The sequence below is a fragment of the Strix aluco genome, chromosome Z (genome assembly GCF_031877795.1).
Source record: "Strix aluco isolate bStrAlu1 chromosome Z, bStrAlu1.hap1, whole genome shotgun sequence".
Taxonomy (NCBI): Eukaryota; Metazoa; Chordata; class Aves; order Strigiformes; family Strigidae; genus Strix; species Strix aluco.
Genome location: NC_133971.1, coordinates 71,348,232 through 71,369,165, shown reverse-complemented (window position 1 = coordinate 71,369,165; position 20,934 = coordinate 71,348,232). Strand labels below are relative to the sequence as shown.

The window sequence follows — 20,934 nt, the reverse complement described above, 5'->3', positions numbered from 1 at the left end:
TGAGGTGTATAGAAACAGGCGTGCATAGATTTTAGTAATGGGATATTTGGCTCAGGAGTATTCTTCAGATTTAAAAAAAGGCTAAGAGTTTTCTTTTAGGCATCTGTTTTCTTACTGGTTGAGAGATCCTCAAATTCCTGAAACCCATGATCTCTGAAGATCAGTAGTAATGTTCACATACCTTACCTTATTGTCTGTAGTCAGAATACACTGTACCCAGTTTGTCATCGTATGTTCTTTTACACTGGTTTGTGAAGAATTTTTTGTATAAAATAATTACATTAAAAAAATTTTTTTATTGGTGTTCTTAGTTTTGGTCTTTTTGAAGCCATGTCTGCCATTGAAATGATGGATCCCAAGATGGATGCTGGTATGATTGGAAACCAAGTTAATAGAAAGGTTCTTAACTTTGAGCAAGCTATTAAGGTTTGTGTGACTGTGACTTTCCTGGGTTTGCCTACACTGCCTGTAAAAGTATGATACAGTTCTACCAAATTGCAGTTAAGCATAATTCAACATAATTCATGTTTCCAGTCTTTACTTAAAATAGTTTTTTCTTTTTTATTTTGGATAGTTAAGTAAGAAATAACTCGTGATCTTTACCTTTTTTGTCACCGACATTATTACAATGATGCTAACTCTTATAGTGAAAAGTACTGTGAGATTGTTGGGTATTGATACTTCAAATAAATAAATTTCAGAAATGGTTTTGCACATCACCCTGTGCTTCCCCAAAATGTGTCTTTTATGTGAAGATGTACTGGTGAGTCCCTCTTTAAGCTGAATGGAAACCAGCTTCCTTACAAAAGCTGGAAATTAACACTTTATGAGACTGTCAGTTCATTAGCATTGAACAGAAGCTGGCTAATTTAACAACACTGACAGTGATGATTAACTTTTGATGCATGGTCAAGAAAAATTGGTGGGGGACAGTTGACAGACCTTCTGTTAATTTGGAAAAAATAATGCACTCACAGAAGAAAAGTAATTTTTTACCATGGACCTTGTTCTGAATGGACTATGAGAAGTCTGTGTAAAATATTGGCCATGTAAGTCATGTACAATTTATGCAGAATTGCATACATTGGACAAGTAAAATGAAAGAAGTAGGGTTGCTGACACCTTGATCCTGACCTTGAAGGCAGTAAACTCTACAATTATCTGCAGTGTAAAAAGCAGTCTTCAAAGGATGAGTCTGGTATATTCTGTGTTGTCTTTATTATGATTATACATACTGTTTTGTGATTTAAGTGTTGACAGTTAACTAGTTTTAAACTTTCATTGGCTAGTCATCAGAAATTTTATTTTAGCTTTCTCTTTTAATAGCTTTATGTTTGGTCAGTGGTCAGTGTTGAACACAATGATGGGAAAGCAAAGTTTTTCAGCATTTGAGGCATATTGTGAAGCTGGTCTGTAAAGCTAGTAGTATACAAATATTCTGAAGTCTTGCCCAAATTGTAATTTCCTTTTCGGCTGTACAAATAATAAGTTCTATTTTGCCTGTAGGCTTCCATAGTCTTTAGATTTCTTTCTTTGTTTTCAAAGGATGGCACCATTAAAATAAAGGATCTCACTTCACCTGAGCTGGTAGGAATAATGGATACATGTTTTTGTTGTTTGGTAAGTATTTCTTTGCTCTTAATGTCAGATGGTTTTGCTTTCAAAATACAATCCTTTTATCCAGTTTTAAAAAAAGCAGAAAATACACACAATATTTCAATTTCCATTTAGGTATTTGCATTGGCTATTATAAGAGGCATGATTCTGATTTTGGGGGGTTTTTTATTATAAGAAACTGTTACGGAAGAGAGCTCATAGTGTGTTGAATAATATGAAAAGGTTTTATAATTTGTGGTTTTTAAATGTATGGTATCTGACTGCCTGCTGTATATTGCTGTTTGACTGTGTTGGAAGGTGAGTGTGCAGTAACCTACAGCACTCTTGCTCATTTCTGTACAGCCAGTATTGACTGAGCTTACAGGGGCATTTTGAAGAAAGGAAAGAAAATATCTAAATCCATTTTGAAAGGAAATAAGTGAATCATCAGTTATTTATTAATTGTGATTTTTTTCCTCTATGTATGTGTCTTAATTTCCTCAGTAAATGATACAAATTATTTTAATTTACTCTTTAAAATGGCATCAATAAAATTACTTTGGTTTTTAAAACAACATTTCAAATTAGTTCAGTCCAGAAAGACTTGTGAAGGTCACTGTATATTTGATAAGGTGTAATGTAATTCATCTTCTCCCCCAACCCCCACCCCCCCCAAATACTGGCTTTTTTTTTGAAAAGGGACAGTGGTCATATTAAAACTCTGATCGTACTGTGTTTTATGCTATTGTTTCACTTAAGCACAGTAAGATAGAAAAAGAATGGAGATGTGAAAATGAGGACTTGGCTGTCATGAGGAAAACTTCTAATTTTCTTTTCCCTAGATAACATGGTTAGAGGGACATTCCTTGGCACAGACGGTATTCACTTGCCTTTACATTCATAATCCAGACTTCATAGAAGATCCTGCTATGAAGGCTTTTGCTCTAGGGATCCTAAAAATCTGCGATATTGCCAGAGAAAAGGTTAATAAAGCAGCTGTTTTTGAGGAGGTATGTGTTTCAGTGCCTCCTATGATTAAATACGTAACATTATATGTAGGCTACATAGCGCAAATAAAAAAAGCATATTAGAGAAATTTATTACTGTTTGATTCAAGGATACTGTAGGAGCAGCAGTTCATCCTCCTGAAAGTATTAGGAGGATGATCTCTTTAAAGTGCTGTTTACTTCAGTGAAGGTGTTTCATGTTCTTTTCTGTATTTTGGTGGAGTATTGGAGTTACATAAATACTTTACTCAAGAAGCAATGCAAGTCTTGTGGCTGACCTGAAATCAGTTTTACTTGTGGTTTTCTTCCTGTTTAATTTTTTTTTTTTTAACTTTAGGTAACCATGATCGTCTTTTGTCTGAAATGTCACTCTAGCAAGGGAATCGGAGTCTGGTTTTCTGTGCAATTTTCATTTCCTCTGAGCTTGGACAAGTCATTTCTTACTGACTATATCTAAAATTGATTAAATAGTACTTTGCATCCATAGTTCTTGTAACATTTTGATAGGGTGAAAATATGAAGGGCATACAGATATTAAGGATTTATGCAGAAAATAATGACCCCAATCTGAATTTGGACAGGAAAGTCAGCCAAACTATGGGTGTATTCAGTTGTGCAGAATAAAAGTGGACTTCTATACGTAGCCAGTTTGTAGTTAAACAAAAACACCTCAAAATGAAAAACTCCCAACAAAACAAGAAAACAACCCCCAAAACCAAACAAGAAGAAAACCCCAGACCCAACGTGAAAATCTAATTATTACTGTTTATATTTCACTACATGTTGCTGCTTTGATTTTTATTTTTTAGGAAGATTTTCAGTCAATGACTTACGGGTTTAAAATGGCCAACAGTGTGACAGATCTTAGAGTTACAGGTACAGTTTGTGCTTTCTGTGTATCTGTCCATCAGTCTCTCTTTTGAGCATGTTGATTACTCTCAACCAAACATAATGAATTGGTAGGAATCTCAGATGTTAAATTTTTTTATTAGTCTTGTGAAAACTCATGGCTTGGTAAAAAGAGAGATAAAATTATTTGTCCTTGAAGAAAAGGTTCAGCTATGCCTGAGAAACAGAAGTGATTTTAGATGTGCCATCCAAGGGGCTGGGCATGAGCTCATCCAGGACCGAGATAGATACAAACCATTGGAAAGTGCACTGCTTGAACTATGCTTCTCTGCCTCACAATTTTTTGATCTAGACAGATTGCTTTTGAGGAAAAAGCAATCTAGTAGTTCTAAAACTGAATATGTGTGTTATTAGGTACATATATAAGTGTGTATGTTAGCCTTTTGATGCACTTTTTGATACATACTTGAGCTTTCCATTGATTTATTTTTAGAAAACTTGTGAACACTAGCTTTCAATCAGTATTGTTGCAAGACATCCCTACCATTCCTCACAAGGAACATTTTTGGTCTAGTCTTTGGGTAATGACTATGTAAAGCACTTCAAAATTTGATTTCTCTCAGAACTTTTTTCCCCTGAGTCGTGTAGGTGTACCTAGGAATGTTTCTCAGCTTTTAATTGTACTGTGACTTTTCCAGGCATGCTAAAAGATGTAGAAGATGACATGCAAAGACGAGTGAAGGTATTTTTCTCACATTTGCCTTGTCAATTATACTTCACGTGTACTTAACATAGATTGGGGGAGGGAGTGGATTATAAATAATACGGCGGTTTTGTGTCATTAAAATGGTGGGGGTTTTTTTGAAGAACTTCTGTAGTAGTTTGTGTAGCCTTCTAGCTAAAAATTCTGAAGTCTTCAGACTTTTCTAAACTCTTTAATAGCTGCTTCACTAGTAATAGGTGGAATCATGAAGTAGAAGATAACACTGGGCTGGGGCATAGAAAGTATGTATTTAACTTGTGGCTTTTAGGCAGATATACTGTGTGATGATGTTAAAGAAGTCACTTAATCTTCCTTTACCACAGTTAACAATATAAAATGTTCATACAATTTCCTTGCCTATTTGCAGGGTAGACTGAGATGTCTCATTACTATAGGAGAGTCTTGGATCATTCATGTACCTAAATTATATACTAAGTGGTTTTGAACTTGAGAACTGATTTTTAGGGTTATTTAACAGATGTATGTTCTGGAAAGGGTAAAGGGATTTTATCAGTAGCTTCCCTTTGCAATTTTTAATAAATAATTTGAGATTTCTTTACCTTCTAGAGCACTCGAAGTCGACAAGGAGAAGAGAGAGATCCAGAAGTTGAACTTGAAGTAATGAATTGTTTACTTCTTTTTTTCTGGATTTCTTGGATTAGTACATCATTACTTTGATCAGTAGTTAACGGCTTGTGAGAAATGTGTGTCACCAGTGTTGCTACTACTATCATATCTGAGCTGCTCTAAATATGGCCCTGAGCAAATCCTAGGCTAGCAGGTAGGCTTTTATGCTTTGAAGGGGTAGAGTTCTGGATCAGTCCCAACCGCAGAATAGTGATGCTGCTGCAGTTCTGCGATTTATGCACCTACCTCTCAAGAAAAAGCCATTAGCGCAGTAGGTGGTCTTATCTATCCTGTACCATCTTCCTTCAGTTCCTTCCCAGCAGCTCTTACTGCTGCTGGCAGTCCCGCTGTCAAGGGAGGAAGCAGGAAGAGAAGGTGAAAGAAGTGTAGCTCCTTCCAGAAAAAGTGGTAATTGATGTAGTTGATGTGGTTGTTGCAGATGAAGTTATCTCACACAGTTCTGATTTAATAGCAATTTAAGATTTATTAATGGTGTGAGGTAGATCAAAGGTTAAATTTTAGCGGCACTTACTTAATGATTGATGTAAAGGTAAAGTGATTTGGTAAAATATGTAATGATTAAAACAGCGACTTCACTGCAGATTCAAGAATGACAAGATTCACACTAACTTACTACAAGGTGTTCTGAATCAAAGCGTGTGTATATATATATGTAGACATATGTAAAACACAAGACGTACACACACACAAACAGCATGGAAATACTTGGATACCCAGTGAACTATATATTAATATCCACGCTTGTAAAAGTGCATTGTTAAACAATAGATAGGTAAAGAGGTAGATGTAAGAGGCTAGCCGATAGTTAAAATTTCCCTCCTCTTGAGTTTCAAGCAAATACTCATAATGCATTGGTATTTCTCAACGGGCGATAATTGAGAGTTGAGAAGTCTGACTTCACCCTGGCCTTCCATCGACTTTGTGGGCAGATGATCTTCAAACTTCGAGAAGTCTGAGCCTGAGAGGCATCCCAGCTCAGGGGAAGTGCTGGTCGCAGGCCGCTGTGAACCAGGAGAGCTCAAAGGGTCTCGCTTAGGTTCACTATTTATAGGGCCCGAGATAATTGACTTTTGTCAATCAAGTCCCAACTTGGATGACAGAACATTCTGGTATGACCAGTTGCGCAGGCCCAGAACTCGCTAGATTTTGAAGTTCTGGTATTGCCCCCTTTGGGCCATGACCCAGGTGCAGATGTAGTAGGCTGTTAGGAGGTGAGTGATTGTCATGATTGTTTTCAGCCAATAGGGGAGGCAGGAGCCAGGTACAACGGGGGTGCCTTAACGCTCTCGTCTGCTGCCTTTCGCAATCCATCTTGGGTTGGTATGTGGCCCAGGAGGGGAGGAATCGCACCGAGCAGCCCAGGAGGTGGGGAGGTTGCACCACCACAGTGGTTGATTTAGAAGTCTGTGGGTTTCCTTTCCCAGTAATGTTGTTTTCTTCTGAGATTGCTTTTAACATAGATCTTCAGCAAAAATGAGAGAAAATATGTTTAATAATTTGTGGTTGTTTACTTAAGCTGAGATTTGAATGTCATTTGCATAGGAGATAGCTATACAGCCAGTGGTTGTGGTTTACCCAAAGCATCTTTGTATTTTTTGTTAGTGCTTTTCTGACAGCAGCAGAGATTTCTTCCATAAATTCTGCAACTTTTCTTCAGAATCATACTAGATCCCATATTTTTAAGACTAGAGAGTATACTTCAATAAATCTGTAAATTTTTTTTTCATAAATTTCAGGATTTAATGCATATTTCTTAGTAATTTGCTGTATATTTTTGTTACAGCATCAACAGTGTTTAGCTGTGTTCAGCAGAGTCAAGTTTACCCGGGTGCTACTGACTGTTCTAATAGCATTTACCAAAAAAGAGGTACATTTATTTGCTGTTTCTGTGTTCGCATTGTGATCCTGTGAAATGCTAATTTTTCATTCTCTTAAGGTCAAGCAATTATTCTGTAGATTTGAATTGATGTTGCCACAGGTAAAGCAGGCTTCTTGTTTAAGTGGCATGGAGTCTTTGCCACATATTTTGCTGTTGGGGCAGCTGCATACTGTAAAGTTTAAAAAGACCTTAATTGAATTGAAAGTCAGTGATAATCATTGACAGAAATCAGTGTTGCGGATAAAAGTGAGTGGTTGGGAACAATTGCATTCTGACTGTAACCATTAGTTACATCAGAAATCAGATGGTGACATAGAAGTGAGCTACACTGATGTACAATCAAATTCTGTTTGTTAACTGCTATGAATTAATGATCTGTGCAAAATCAGATTATCTTAGTGTTGCTAAAGTCTGATTGCTTAAAAGTTATTTACATCATGGACTACTTTGAATTGAATTGGATCTGCTTAGCAGCTTATTCTTTTAGTAAATTTAGTAAATTTGTAGATGCTGTAATACGTGAACATATGTGGAGGTACAGATCTTGTTCATTAGATCTTCAGGGGATTTTAAACATCTTTTTCTAAAATAAGTCAGGTTTCAGTTTGACTTGAGATTTCAAATATTTGAAGTTCCACCAGGGACTGTTAGTCCAGTATTTTTAAAACAAAATTTTACATTTTACAGAGAGCTATTTTAAATGGTACCCAGTTTGCTAACAGATTTGGAATCATAGGACATCAGAAAATTCAGCATGTCAGCAGATCATGAATCAAGATTTCTAATGGACATCTGGTATTTTCTAATGATATATAATGATTTCATTTCAGTTGTGTTTTGTCTATATTCTCAAGAATTCTGCATTTTTTAATGATAGGAAAATTTTTTCCTCTTGCAGTTTGGAGTTCTGCCTCATGTGGCAGAAGAGTTTTGTGGGGTTTTTTGCCCCCTCTGCACCCACACTCCTCCCGTCCTCCAAAATCAAAAGCAGAGGACTTGCATATAGTGTATACTAGACTTTCAGTTGTAATCATTGTTAAGGGCTATCTTACATAGCAAAAAATACAGTATTAAATGTATGTATAGATACGTAAAATATAAAGAACACTTCATTGCACAAAAATCTGTTTAGTAATTTTTTTCAGAACTGGTTGTGTACAAACATTAGAATCCTAATATCATTCTTTTTCCTGATACTAGCATTAATTCTGTAGTCAAAATACATTGACATAACATGACATGACATGAATAACTTGCCTTTCAGACGAGTGCAGTTGCAGAAGCTCAGAAACTAATGACTCAGGCAGCTGATTTGCTTTCTGCCATCCACAATTCATTGCATCATGGTATCCAGGCACAAAATGATACCACTAAAGGAGGTATGTATTAAATGTTACCCTTTTTTTTCTTTCTTAAGTAATGTGGTCTTGATAAAGTTTAATATCTACCAGTATTTTTAAAAAAATGACTGTTATTGAATAATTGCTATGCAAGCTGTTACAGATTTGCATTGTTTGATCTTTTATATCACTAAATGATGGTTCTGAGAGCAACACTGTCACTTCAAAGCTAGAATAACGTGAACTTTTGATTAAGTGCATTGCACTTCGAATCAGTGTATATGCCATTTTAAAATAGGGAGCACCACCTCACTGTCTATACAGGTATATGCTGAGGTATTGAGGGCTGGGGTTTTTTTAAATAGTAATCATTGTCTCAGTTGGGTAGTTAGTCTCTCTGGAACTTAACTGCCAGTTAAAAAGTTCATTTTGGCTAATTGAATAATTTGTTTTATACTTTCAAGTTTGAAGTGAGTTCTGAAAACACAGCTTATACGCAGCTTTTTTCTTTCTCTTTCTCCCTGCCCCCCCCCCCCCCCCCCTTCATTAGATCATCCTATTATGATGGGCTTTGAGCCCCTTGTTAATCAGAGATTGCTGCCACCAACTTTCCCTCGATATGCAAAAATAATTAAAAGGGAAGAAATGGTCAATTATTTTTCCAAACTAATAGACCGAATAAAAACTGTATGTGAAGTAGTCAACTTAACTAATTTGCACTGTATACTGGTAAGCATGAATATTTCTTATTTATAGCCAAGAATAAGATCTTAAAATGTAACTTGCAAAACATCATTCCACAGATATGCCATTGCTCACTGGAGAAAAAAATTGAGCTGTATGTATAAATCTTTTGGTGTTTCTCATTGTTGTGTACCATTTCAAAATTTGCTGTCTTTTCTGATAACTTAATATTTCTCTTTATTTGACAAAGACCTTTTCTACTCTAAAAACTCCCACTTTTCTCATAATCTGTTAAATAATTTTGCATGTTAGCAGCAGACCCCAAGAAAGTTAATTTCCTTGTAACTCTTTTTTTGGTTGAAGAACAACATCTGCAGTAGTAGAACATAATTCCTTGCTATATTCCTGATTTTTTCAGATTCAGTAAGCAGTATTCTGCATATGTGCCTATAACACAAGAGCGCACTTAATACATGTTTGTTTAAGCACGTAGTTCCCTGAGTAGGCATAAAGTTAAGCACCCGCTTATGTTCTTTCCTGAATAAGTGATGTTATTCTTAGTTACTGCCTGCATTTATTAGAAGACACTTAAATGCCTGAAATACTTTTTACCATACATGTGTTCACTGGGAAAAGAGCGACGGTTACATCACTTTGAAGATCAAGCAAAAATCTTTTGACTTCGTATTTCCTGTTAAAATAAAGCAGTGTTTGCACAAAGCATCTGGTACCAGTTAAACATTGCAGTATGTTCTGTTTTGTTCAAATTATTCATGCTTATTTTCTTGCAAGTTGTATAAGCTATGCTATGTGTATGTGTGTTTGTGTGTACAAAATATAGGTGTGTTTACACAATTGTATATATATGTATAAAAATGCAAATGCTTCTCTGTGTCTAAAGATGTAAATGTGTCTGGGTGTGTGTATGTGTAAATATATATAAATAATTGGCATATTAACCTGAATTATCTTTTTTTTTTTCCTAAATGTAAATCAGGATTTTTTCTGTGAGTTTAGTGAGCAATCACCATGTGTTCTTTCAAGATCCCTTTTACAGGCAAGTCCTAATCTATGTCTTTGAATAAATTACTTCTGCATTCATTCTAAATATGGATTCATCTTCTTGTTTCAAATATTTAAATTATTTGCATATCACTTAATAATATATAAGTGGTAAAAAATTTTCTGGAGATATTTAACTATTAGGTATATGGAGGCTTATGTTCTGATCTGATTTTTAAAAACATTTTTAAATGCTGTTGTTTAGATCATGGTAGTACATGCTAATTAAAACAAAGAGTTACAGGTTTTTTTCTGCCATAAGGTTGGACCTGTACACACATTTTTATGCTGCTGTCTGTGTGTTGTCTCAGTTTGGGGCTGGTGTTTGTATTCATACTCCCTGTTTGGACTGAATTTCATGTATAGACTGCTGCTGTTGCTACAGCAGTAAAACTGATGGTTAGGGCAGAACAGACTAATAACTTTTCTTCTCACTGCTTCACTTAACCTTGAAAGTGTATTATATATTCCTTAACTCAGACTAAATAATTCCTTATAGGAGGTTTTGATTTGAATAGGGTGTCCCTGGACATCAGAACTTCTTTACATTTGATCCCAATTAAACCACCTATAGATCCGATGAAATATAACTATTGGCAAGTAAAATGTTTTCATAGTGTGTGTGTTCTGACTTTCCACTACATGTGTTTGTGCAATCGCTGTGGGTGCCTGACAACACAGCTTTTTATCCAACTCCATGAAGAACCGTGCAAAAAAGGGACACAGCACTCGTGGATGAAAGTGGAATGACCAATGAAAGCAGTAGTGTCTATAGCAATAGAAAAAAGTCTGCATTAGTCTGAAGATTTAACTTTATCTGCCTCCAAGGAAACCACATAACTGGTTTTATGTTAATCTTCAGAAACATCTGTCTGATGAATCATATTTAAAATCCAAGAAATAAAATAATTTTGCATGCATTGTCTTATGCAAGTAGTAGAGCTGTATTTTGTGTCATGGGAATAGCACAGAAGTGACAGATCTCAATATACCTGTTTCTGAGTCTGTAACCTTGTACCTAGCTGAACCATTTTAATTCTTAAAGCAATCTTACAGGTTTCTGATATAGTATAAGTACTGTATGCTTTCTGTTAGTAATTTCTAAAGCATTATTTTTAACTTAAAACATGTTTCTAAAAACACGTGTTCACTTTCAGACAACTTTTCTGGTAGATAACAAGAAGGTGTTTGGCACTCACCTCATGCAAGACATGGTAAAAGATGCTTTAAGGTCTTTTGTCAGTCCTCCAGTACTTTCTCCAAAGTAAGTGGATCTTGAGTTTACTTGCATGTGTTCACATGTTTGATGAAAAAAATACTTCTCTTTACAAAAGCAAGGACAGACATACAAAGAACATACACATTTTATACTTATTAGTGCTTATGTGTGAAGGAGTCAGTTGTTGTTGCTGCACTCATGTTTCTTTTTTAATTTTGTGCTACATAGACTGACTGCATTTATGAACTTATGTATGTATGTGGATATTTACCTTTTAGGTGTTGTCTTTATAATAATCACCAGGCGAAGGACTACATTGATTCCTTTGTGACACATTGTGTTCGGGTAAGCGTTCATCCAATTACAGCGTGTTTATGCATGTATGAGCACTTTCAAAATCTGCTTACATTTGAAAATGAGACCAGTTTTTTAGACACCTGACGTGAAGGCAAAATTGCAGAAGCTGGCCGTCTTAAAATGGTAAGACTTGTTTAAAAGCCAGTATAATTATTGCTGTTTCCTGTATTATGCTTCCAGATTTTTCACTGACATTCCACCTTAATAGAAATCTGCACTTACTACCCATTTACAGGGTAGTTTCATGTCAAAACAAATGCAATAGCACTAGTGAAAACAAAATTATTTTTCATTCTGTTCAGTTTAAAAATTTAAATAATTGTTTTAAAAGATTCACTTACTGAATGCAGCACAAAGAAAATCTAAGAAAATTGTAGAATCATAAGGTTGGAAAAGACCTTGAAGATCCAGTCCAACTGTTAACATAACACTACCAAGTCCACCACTAAACCATGTCCCTAAAGTGCCAGATCTGCATGACTTTTAAATACCTCCAGGGATGATGACTCGGCTGCTTCCCTGGGCAGCCTATTCAAATGCTCAACAACCCTTTTTTGATGAAGAAATTTTTCCTAATAGCAAATCTAAACCTCCCCCAGCACAATATGAGGCCATTTCCTCTCATCCTGTCACTTGTTACTTGGGAGAAGAGACCAACACCCACCTCACTACAACCTCCTTTCAGGTAGTTGTAGAAAGCAGTAAGGTGTCCCCCTCAGCCTCCTTTTCTCCAGACTAAACAACCCCAGTGCCCTCAGCTGCTTCTCATAGGACTTGTTCTCTAGACCATTCACCAGCTTCATGGCTCTGCTCTGGACATGCTCCAGCACCTCCGTGTCTTTCTTGTAGTGAGGGGTCCAAAACTGAACACAGTCATCGAGGTGCGGCCTCTCCAGTGCAAAGTACAGGGGGACAATCACTTCCCTAGTCCTGCTGGCCACACTCTCTGATACAAGCCAGGATGCTATTGGCCGCCTTGGTCGCCTGGGCACATGGATTTAGACATATGAAATATCGTTCAAGTATTCTGATCATTCTAAAGGCCTCGATCTCATATTGACTTGTGTATGGAGGAACAGGCTCTTGCATCACTCCAGGGAGTGCTTGCCTGCTAGCTTGTACTCCATAGGGAGCCTTAAGGAACCCACCTCCTAATATAGAAGTATAAAACAACTGCCTAAGTAGACATCATAGTAGTACTAATGTAGTTTCAAAGTTGTGTTGAAAATTTTAAAATACAGTTTCTTTCTTTCAGCCGTTCTGTAGTCTGATTCAAATCCATGGACACAATAGAGCTCGTCAGAGAGATAAACTAGGTCACATTCTTGAGGAATTTGCCACCCTTCAGGATGAGGTAACGTCCTAGGCAGCAGGCCAGCAAACTCTTCTTTCCAGGTATATTCCTACCAGAGTGGAGCGTGTGGTATTACTGTAGATGAATGAAGCAACTTTTCTGTCCTAAAATCTTTAGGACAAGGATTTCTAAAATGCAGCCCAGGAAGTCTGTAGGATGCATCCAACCAAAGACTTTCTGTTAGATCTGCTGAACAAAAAGGTATTACATTTTTTAAGATTAACTTTGCCCAAGTAGACCTCAGGGAAACCTGCTGTGATGTCTGGAATTCCACTGCTTGTAGTCTCTATCCTGCTTGTAACAGTCAGTCTGCAAGATGTAACCAGGCAGAGATGGATGAACCATGTATGCAAGATACCTTTGAAAATTCAGTCTTATAGCTATGTAAGATAGAAACCACAAAATTTTATAACGGTTTTAAAAAAATATATGTAAATTGATAACTCTTAAAAATATGTGTCCAACTGATTTTGAATATTTCTCAAGAACAGGGAGTGAAAGATGACAGGGAAAGGTATATTTTCACTTGCTGGAAATTTATTTCTTCAGTAGTGAGAGGCATGAAATAATTAAACAGTTTCCAAGATGTGCGTGCTGAGGAGAACAGTTGAGGAACTTGGAGCTGGGGGGGGAGATTTTGTGTGCTTCAGCTTATCTCAGGATGGTTTGGTTGAGAGTTTGTTGCAGTACTGCAGCTGAGACACTTTTCACTTTGTAACAGGTTATGTGGATTGATTTGTTCAAGGACTACTGTTAATATTCCAACTGTGGGAGACTTCATGTCTTCCATACAATTACTTTTTAAGACTGAAGTGTCTTAGCGATATTTTAGTTTTTCTGGTGCACCACAGTGTGTTTTTTGCATGTTAAGCTTATAAATTTGATTTTTCAATGCAGCTGGTTGGTTTATTTTAAAAAAGAAAAGTAACTATTCCCAAAATAGCAAAATTAATAACAGCTTGTAATGGGTTCTGACTTTCAGTGCTCATGTGACTGCTAACATAACAATCTATATATAAATACTCTTTAAATAGAATTTTCTTCTCTAGGTGCAACAATATAACCACCAGTTTCCTGACAGTTCTAAACTATAGAGGTGCAATATCTGTGAGAACATATTGCTGTCTTTTAATTTGGAGAGTGGCCTTACCCAGTTTGTGTTCAGATTTTGTTAAGAATTTATTTCTGGCAGAACTTTGATGCTGTTTCAGTCAACTGTTCTTTCTCCCCCGTTTGTTACTTTGCTCTCTTTTCAATAGGCAGAGAAAGTAGATGCAGCACTTCATAGTATGTTACTGAAGCAGGAACCACAAAGGCAACATTTGGCTTGCTTGGGCACCTGGGTCCTATATCATAACCTGCGTATTATGATACAGTATCTTCTGAGTGGCTTTGAGTTGGAACTTTACAGTATGCATGAATATTACTACATCTATTGGTAAGAGGATGCATTATGACAGCTGTTTGAGGAGGGATGCTCCCACAGAGCTACAGTTGCAAATATTTAAAGGAGGGACTTCAAGTATGATTTTGTAATCTCAGGCTTGCTCAATACAGTATTTAGTTTACCTATTCATAAAATTACAAGCGGAGAAAAAAATCTGTTAGTGTATTTTCTAGACTTACTAAATAGTGTACTTTTTTTTCCCCCTGAAATAGTAATTCACTCTTATTTTGCTTTTTAAAACAGTATCTTCTAATGACAATGAATGAAAAACATAGTGATTCTGGCAGACAAGAGAATGCAGGAGGAAAGGAATTTCCTTTTTTCTTTTCTGTCTCTGTAGTACCAAGATCAATAGTCTTGTTGATCTCTAGTATTTTTGAAAAGATCTTCAGACTTCCAAGTTGCGACTGTAATCTGAAAGTTGGCTAGATAAAAATAACATCTTACTCTGTGAGCATATTTGAAGAGACATCTGCCTTCAGTGAACATGATTGCACTTTATAGAGTCAAAATACTTTTATTTTTGCAATTCCATTCCATTTTTTGTAGTTGATGGCTTGGTCCAAAAGATAAATGATTATAGAAGGTTCATTTTTGATTCAGCATTAAAAATTTGATGTTGAACCTTCCTGTGTTAAAGTGCTTCTGTACTTTGGTGGTTTGGTTTGGTCTGATTTGGGGTTTTTTTGTCTGTAAAGCTACTAATAAACTCTTACTAGGTAAGCTGTAAGCCTTCTTTCTGAGAGATTAGACTGGTTCAGATGACTTGAACTTGAGTGCATCTCATTATGTTTCTGTGCTGTTTCATTAGTGGATTAAGTTTTAAGTGAGAAAAATAATACTCCAGATAGTTACCAGAAGATGGCAATATTCTATAAGTAATACCACGTTTTCTGTAGGACAGTATTTTTTACCTGCCTGTATTTCCCCCCCACCATTTTAATAAAATCACTCTTAATTGGAACTCACATGTCAACTGCTTTATCTCCTTACTGGAAGTGAAGAACAAAAAGGAGAGGAAATTTCTGAGGGGAAATGTGCAAATGAAGCTTACCATTATTTCTCAGTAATTCTGAATTATTATTTCTTCTTCATGTGCTCCAGATCTGTAATTTCTACTCTTTTTTCCCTATTCCTTTTGATTGGAAGTCAGTCAAGAGATTTATTGGACCTGCTTCCGCTTACTAAGAAACGGTCTTAAAGAATTCTTAAAGATTTCTCTTAAATCTTAAAGAATTGCATGTGGCTCTTGTGTTCCTGTGGGCTTGGCCCTTTTATTTAATAATTCAGGTCTTTTTAATGCCTGAAACATCAGTAATGACCTTGTTTCTCAAAATAGTAATTACTAACAAAAGTAGAAAAGGTAGTAACATAATACCTGTTTTAAAATGCTTCCATTTGTTGGGGAAAGTAAGAATTCTAGAAAAATCTGATTTTATATGGGTTTTGAAATAATAAGAACCTTAAACTTCACTTAGTAGATGTACAAGAAACTTGCATACCTTGAGCTGTCTATGGCTGAATATGTACAGAGTCTTGTTTAAAAAAAAAACAAACCAAAAACCAAAACAAAACACGTACAAATCTGTTGATCTCAGCCATACAAAACAGAGTTTTAACTGCAAAGTTGTCTTTTACTATTACTTCTCTGAGTAAGCAACTTGGCATTCAGGCAGAATGTGTGCACTACAGATACATTTTGCACTGTGATGTGTAACAGCTACATACTGTTTTTACTGTAGGTATCTTTCAGAGTTCCTCTATGCCTGGTTGATATCAACACTGAGCCGTGCTGACAGCTCTCAAATGGCGGAGGAGAGAATAATGGAGGAACAACAGAAAGGCCGTAGTAGTAAGAAAACGAAGAAAAAGAAAAAAGGTATGTAGAGTGTATCTCAGACTTTTTTTGTCCCCTTCATACAGCCATGTAGAATTCAAATCCAAAATTTACAGAGTCAACACTGATGTGTGTAGGAAAAATGTCCTCAAATTTGAAGGCTGAATGTAATGTAAAACTTTTTAATGAAAAAAGTCAATCACTGTAAGAATTTCCCATTTATTTACTTACTTTTAAATAGGTCTTTCAGAAAAACTCAAACTCATTTATATTCACAGCTTTACCGGTTGTGTTACATGTTGGATCCTGTGAGATATAATTAACAGGTCCAGAGCAATCACCTTTGAAAAACACTGCCTTTCTATACTCTGCAATTCCTGCAGAATTACTTCTTTTGTCACTGTAGCTAGATTCAAAGATGAAACTTTCAGTGTATTTCTGTAATTTCTCTTTGGCTTCAGAAGGTGTTCAAGCATGTTGCTTAATTGTCCAGTTTCATTTCAGTAGTTGTGCAAAAGTCCCTTTAAAAACTCATGCTTTCTCTGGTGTATATGCATGAGAGACAAAATGAGAATTTCCCTTCTGTGGTCAGAACTGTAAGCCTGCTGCCAAAAAGGCATCCAAATCAGCGTCTTAAGTAGCATTTGATACAGATTTGCCATGCCTAAGTGATTACTAAGATTGTGGTATGTTGGAGTTATCTTTGCATTAACATTGCAAATAAACACCATGCAGAAGCTCGCTTCCATTCTTTGCTATTCCTGCTTTTTTGTGTGTTTATCCTTGCCACCTTTTCAAGGGGAACACACAATTAGATATGAACAGCTCAAGGTCATATCAACTAAATTCCCTTGTCTCTAGAAATTCAGAAAATTACTACTGTATTTTATACTTTTTAAAAAGATACAAAGTGGGGGGCAGTTAGACACTAGTTAAACACTGGAAGCTAAAGGGGATCTTAAAGGAATATTATTAGGATACAAATCTTTCTTATTAGGATAAAAATGTTTTAACCTTTTAGTCTTAAAAGTTAACCCCAATGAACTAAGCAAACAAGCGTCTCAACTACAAGCTTTAACTTCTAGACTATTGTTTAGTGTTGTGTAGTGACATGCTTGTACCACTGACTGTCTGGACTAGTTTATTTCACTGATGTCAGTATGGTGTTCTTGTGTGACTGTTAAGTATGTCTTGATATATTCTGTGTAATCAGGAGCTAGATGAGCAGAAATGCATGTCCGTGCTTTTTCTGCTTCTTTTCATTATTTTAAAATATAATTGAGAATTATGTCAATTTCTGAAAATTTGAAAGAACAACAGTTTTGAAATTAATACGTGTACTTACGTTGAATTAAAAAAATACTTCTGTGTGAATTTGCAGTTCGCCCTCTCAGCAGAGAGATCACCATGAGTCAAGCATACCAAAATATGTGTGCTGGGATGTACAAGGTAATTCATTTGTGCTTGCTGAACCACGGCTTCATTTTTTTTTGTAATAGGAATCAAGCATACATTGCATGCCTTCTTTTGTTTTTAGTGCAGCTGAAAATTAAGTTCGAGTTTACACTGTGATATGGTAAATTGTCTGCTGTTTTTCTGTCCTTCCAGTTACAGCTAAATCATAACTTTCATCTTGCTCATCGCAAAATACAACATAAAGCTAACACTTTTCACTGTATTTACCCTTTTCTTTTTAGACAATGATCGCATTTGACATGGATGGCAAAGTAAGAAAACCTAAGTTTGAACTGGATAGTGAACAAGTTCGATATGAGCACAGGTTTGCTCCATTCAACAGTGTTATCACACCACCGCCAGTGCACTACTTGCAGTTTAAAGTGAGTAATCTTACAACATGGTGCCATTCATGCTTTTATAAAAGTCATTTGCTCACCTGCTTTAGACATTGTTGTCATTGTAAAAAGAGCCTTTAATATCTCAGAGTTCCTACTGAAGCATAAGTCAAAATGGCAAGCAGTTCTAGCTTTAGCTGTGTGCAAGGAAAATACATTGCTTTGAATTCTTACTAAAATTAGAGTCTTGGATGTTTAAAAATTGGTCTGATGGGATGTTTTATGATGTGCTTGTGTTGGTTTGCATGAAAATAAAATCTCTTGAAAGTCTATTGACAGGCTTTTTGGCTGTGGTTTATATAGCAGCATATTTTTATTACTGCAGCAGGCAAACAGGAAAATGAAACAAAAATAATTTTGAGTGTTACATCACCAAAGTGTTGGTTGGAAGGGACCAGTTGGAGGCTTGTCTTCTTCAGTCTCCTCCTTGAAGTAGCATTATAGATCACATCAGCTGTGTCTTTGTCTAGCCAAGCCTGAAAAAATCAAAGGATGGAGATTTTCCAGCCTCTTTGGTTAACCTGATCCAGTTACTTTTTCGGGTCTGTTTAGTCTTCAGATAACCTGATTGAGGACTATACTATTCACCTTTATTCCTAATGTATGGTCTGAATTACCCAAGCCACAATTTGTGGCCTCTCCCCGCCATGTTATATTGTCTGCCATTATCAAGGAGCATTTGTCTTCCGACAGCTTTGTAACTGCCTTCCACATAGTTGTAGGCTGCTAATAAGATTACCAATTAGCATCCTTCTTCTCTAACTGAAAAAGTCCAGGTCCGTTGACCTGTCCTTGTGGGTCATGTGCTTTAGGCCCCCAGATATCTCCGCATCTCAGCATCTTTCTTGTACCAAGTGGATCCAACACTGGATGCAATATTTCAGATGTTACAGCACAAATACTGAGTAAAGGATGATAACCTTCCTTGATCTGCTGGCCATATTGCTGCTTGTAGAGTCCCACGTGAGGCTTGTCTGATTTGTAACAAAAGCATCTTGTTGCCTGTATTCAATCTGGTGTTCACAGTAACCCTACTACTACTCACCCAGCTGGTTATTAGCCTCTACTGATTTGTGGAGTTACTCTGTCTCAGGTGCAGAAATTTGGATGTTTCTTCTTGAACTTAGATTTTTGGTGGTCAGATGTTTAAGTTTCTAAAGGCCTGTCTGAACTGAAACTGTAGTATTTTGTATGCCAGTCAGTCTCCCTAATTTAGTGTTATGAACAATTGTAGTGGAAATTAAGACTATCATGGCTTCTTCCCTGTCATTTCAGGTTTTATTATGCCTAATCAAAAAAAAAAAATTGAAGTCTCAAAATCACATAAAATGAAGTTTTGAACAGTTTCAGTATCTCTTGCTGCAAACTTGATTTGAGTAAACTGTATCATACTTTTTTTTTCCTCCTATTTTTTCCTGTAATTTCATACCCTGCTGCTTGGCACTATTAAAGCAAATGAATGACAAGTTTTTCAGGAGAGGGATTGTTTTATAAAGATTCTAAGAAGTTAATTGCGTTTTGTGGCACTATAAAATAATTGTTAAGCACTGTATTGCTTCTTGGTAGTTGCCACTTCAAACAAATGTTTTCAAGTTCAGTATTCTTAAAATATTTTGTTGATGTAACTTTTTTCTTGAATGTAGTAATTTGTTTTCATTTAAGGTGATAAAAATACAATTTGTTGGCAACTGATTTTGATAGATATTTATATATTTCTGTAACATGCTAGGAAATGTCTGATTTAAATAAGTACAGCCCACCTCCTCAGTCATCAGATCTCTACATGGCAGCTAGCAAACACTTCCAGCAAGCTAAAATGATTCTTGAGAATATTCCTAATCCAGACTGTGAGGTAAGAGTGAAATACTGGAAAAAGCAGTACTTGCTTATAACAGAGTAAGTGTTTGTTGTCAGTTGGATCTGCTTGAGATCCAAAGTATATTTTGTCAAAAAGCTGAGTTAAACCTGAGTGCTTTGATTAAAGAGGGAACAGAGCAGGGTGGTGGCATCTTACATGGTGGTCTGTTTCAGTATGTTAGGTAACATAATCAGGGTTCTGCTCCCTGTTCCAAAACCTCTCCCTGTTGAGTATCTTAGATGGTAGATAGCAACTTAGTTTGTTCTTGCATGTTGTCTTCTGGCCGCGTTCTAAAAGCATTATCAATTTTAAGAAGGTGACACATGCCTGCCTCACCAGGCAGGCATCACCTTCCTCTGGCAATTCACATGTACTCCTGAGGTGGGAAAAATAGGTTTGAATGTCATCAGGCGAAAAGAGGATTGAGTCTGGCACTTGTTTCCTGGACCAGTTTTCTCAGCACTGGGCTGTAAACACGGGTGGTAATTTCTTCCTCTTTGTCCATAGCGTAAAACTACGTGTTCGTGACTGTGTTTTGGAGCAAGGAGGGTGCTCACATCTGAGCAGGTTAAGAACAGTTATGGGATTAGGTTCTCCTGAGAATTTAGGAATCCCTGTCTGTTCTGTGGGTCCTGGTGGTACTCAGACATGGGCTATCTGATTGAGACTAACCAGGGTAGTTAGAGGTAGTTTGAGTGTGCCCAGAGCACTTCCATGCAAAAAGCCAACAGTTTGATACTTGAGTTTCCCCTTCTCATCGTGTCATTGTTGGGGATAGATGTCTAAAGTCTGTCTAAACCTTTATTTGGACGAGTGCCTCAAAACTTGCTGTAGTTTAGCAATTTTTGAACATAATCATAGAGAGCAGTGGTTTCTATGGTCTGTTGAATAAAAAAAGTGACTATTAAAATAAACATTTCATTAATCCAGCTGTTACACTTCAAAGTAAATCCAAAATGCCCTTATCTCCATTAAAATGATACTGTATGAGGACTGCTGTGTTGTTAGAGTCTGTAAACATTTGAGCATTATCTTTGAAATAATTTTGAGGTCATATGCTTTCACTGGAAAACTTCTTGCTGTTTTGTGTTTAGGTCAGTCGAATTCTAAAAGTTGCTAAACCCAATATTGTGGTCATGAAGCTGCTGGCAGGAGGCCACAAAAAAGACTCTAAGGTAATA

At 36.3% G+C, this 20,934-nt stretch overlaps 1 protein-coding gene and 1 long non-coding RNA gene across 5 annotated transcripts in view; one reads left to right on the top strand and one right to left on the bottom strand.

Annotated features, from left to right (window-relative positions):
* Window positions 1–20,934, top strand: part of NAA35 (N-alpha-acetyltransferase 35, NatC auxiliary subunit) — a 34,362-nt gene that overhangs the window by 3,797 nt on the left and 9,631 nt on the right. The window contains exons 4-22 of one of the 4 annotated variants that reach the window (XM_074813354.1): window positions 312–426; window positions 1,546–1,620; window positions 2,439–2,606; window positions 3,413–3,479; window positions 4,151–4,194; window positions 4,783–4,833; window positions 6,647–6,730; window positions 8,007–8,121; window positions 8,633–8,811; window positions 9,764–9,823; window positions 10,986–11,092; window positions 11,326–11,392; window positions 12,660–12,758; window positions 14,018–14,196; window positions 15,948–16,084; window positions 17,424–17,491; window positions 17,740–17,880; window positions 19,625–19,747; window positions 20,848–20,928. In XM_074813354.1, coding sequence (XP_074669455.1) covers window positions 312–426; window positions 1,546–1,620; window positions 2,439–2,606; window positions 3,413–3,479; window positions 4,151–4,194; window positions 4,783–4,833; window positions 6,647–6,730; window positions 8,007–8,121; window positions 8,633–8,811; window positions 9,764–9,823; window positions 10,986–11,092; window positions 11,326–11,392; window positions 12,660–12,758; window positions 14,018–14,196; window positions 15,948–16,084; window positions 17,424–17,491; window positions 17,740–17,880; window positions 19,625–19,747; window positions 20,848–20,928 — 1,960 coding nt within the window. The remainder of the gene's footprint in view (window positions 1–311; window positions 427–1,545; window positions 1,621–2,438; window positions 2,607–3,412; window positions 3,480–4,150; window positions 4,195–4,782; window positions 4,834–6,646; window positions 6,731–8,006; window positions 8,122–8,632; window positions 8,812–9,763; window positions 9,824–10,985; window positions 11,093–11,325; window positions 11,393–12,659; window positions 12,759–14,017; window positions 14,197–15,947; window positions 16,085–17,423; window positions 17,492–17,739; window positions 17,881–19,624; window positions 19,748–20,847; window positions 20,929–20,934) is intronic. The other 3 variants (XM_074813357.1, XM_074813356.1, XM_074813358.1) reach the window with 3 other exon arrangements.
* Window positions 9,407–11,399, bottom strand: LOC141918647 (uncharacterized). Its single transcript, XR_012621747.1, has 3 exons — window positions 11,319–11,399; window positions 11,028–11,146; window positions 9,407–9,457 (listed from the first exon to the last, which is right to left on the bottom strand). It is a non-coding gene; the product is annotated as an uncharacterized LOC141918647 (long non-coding RNA).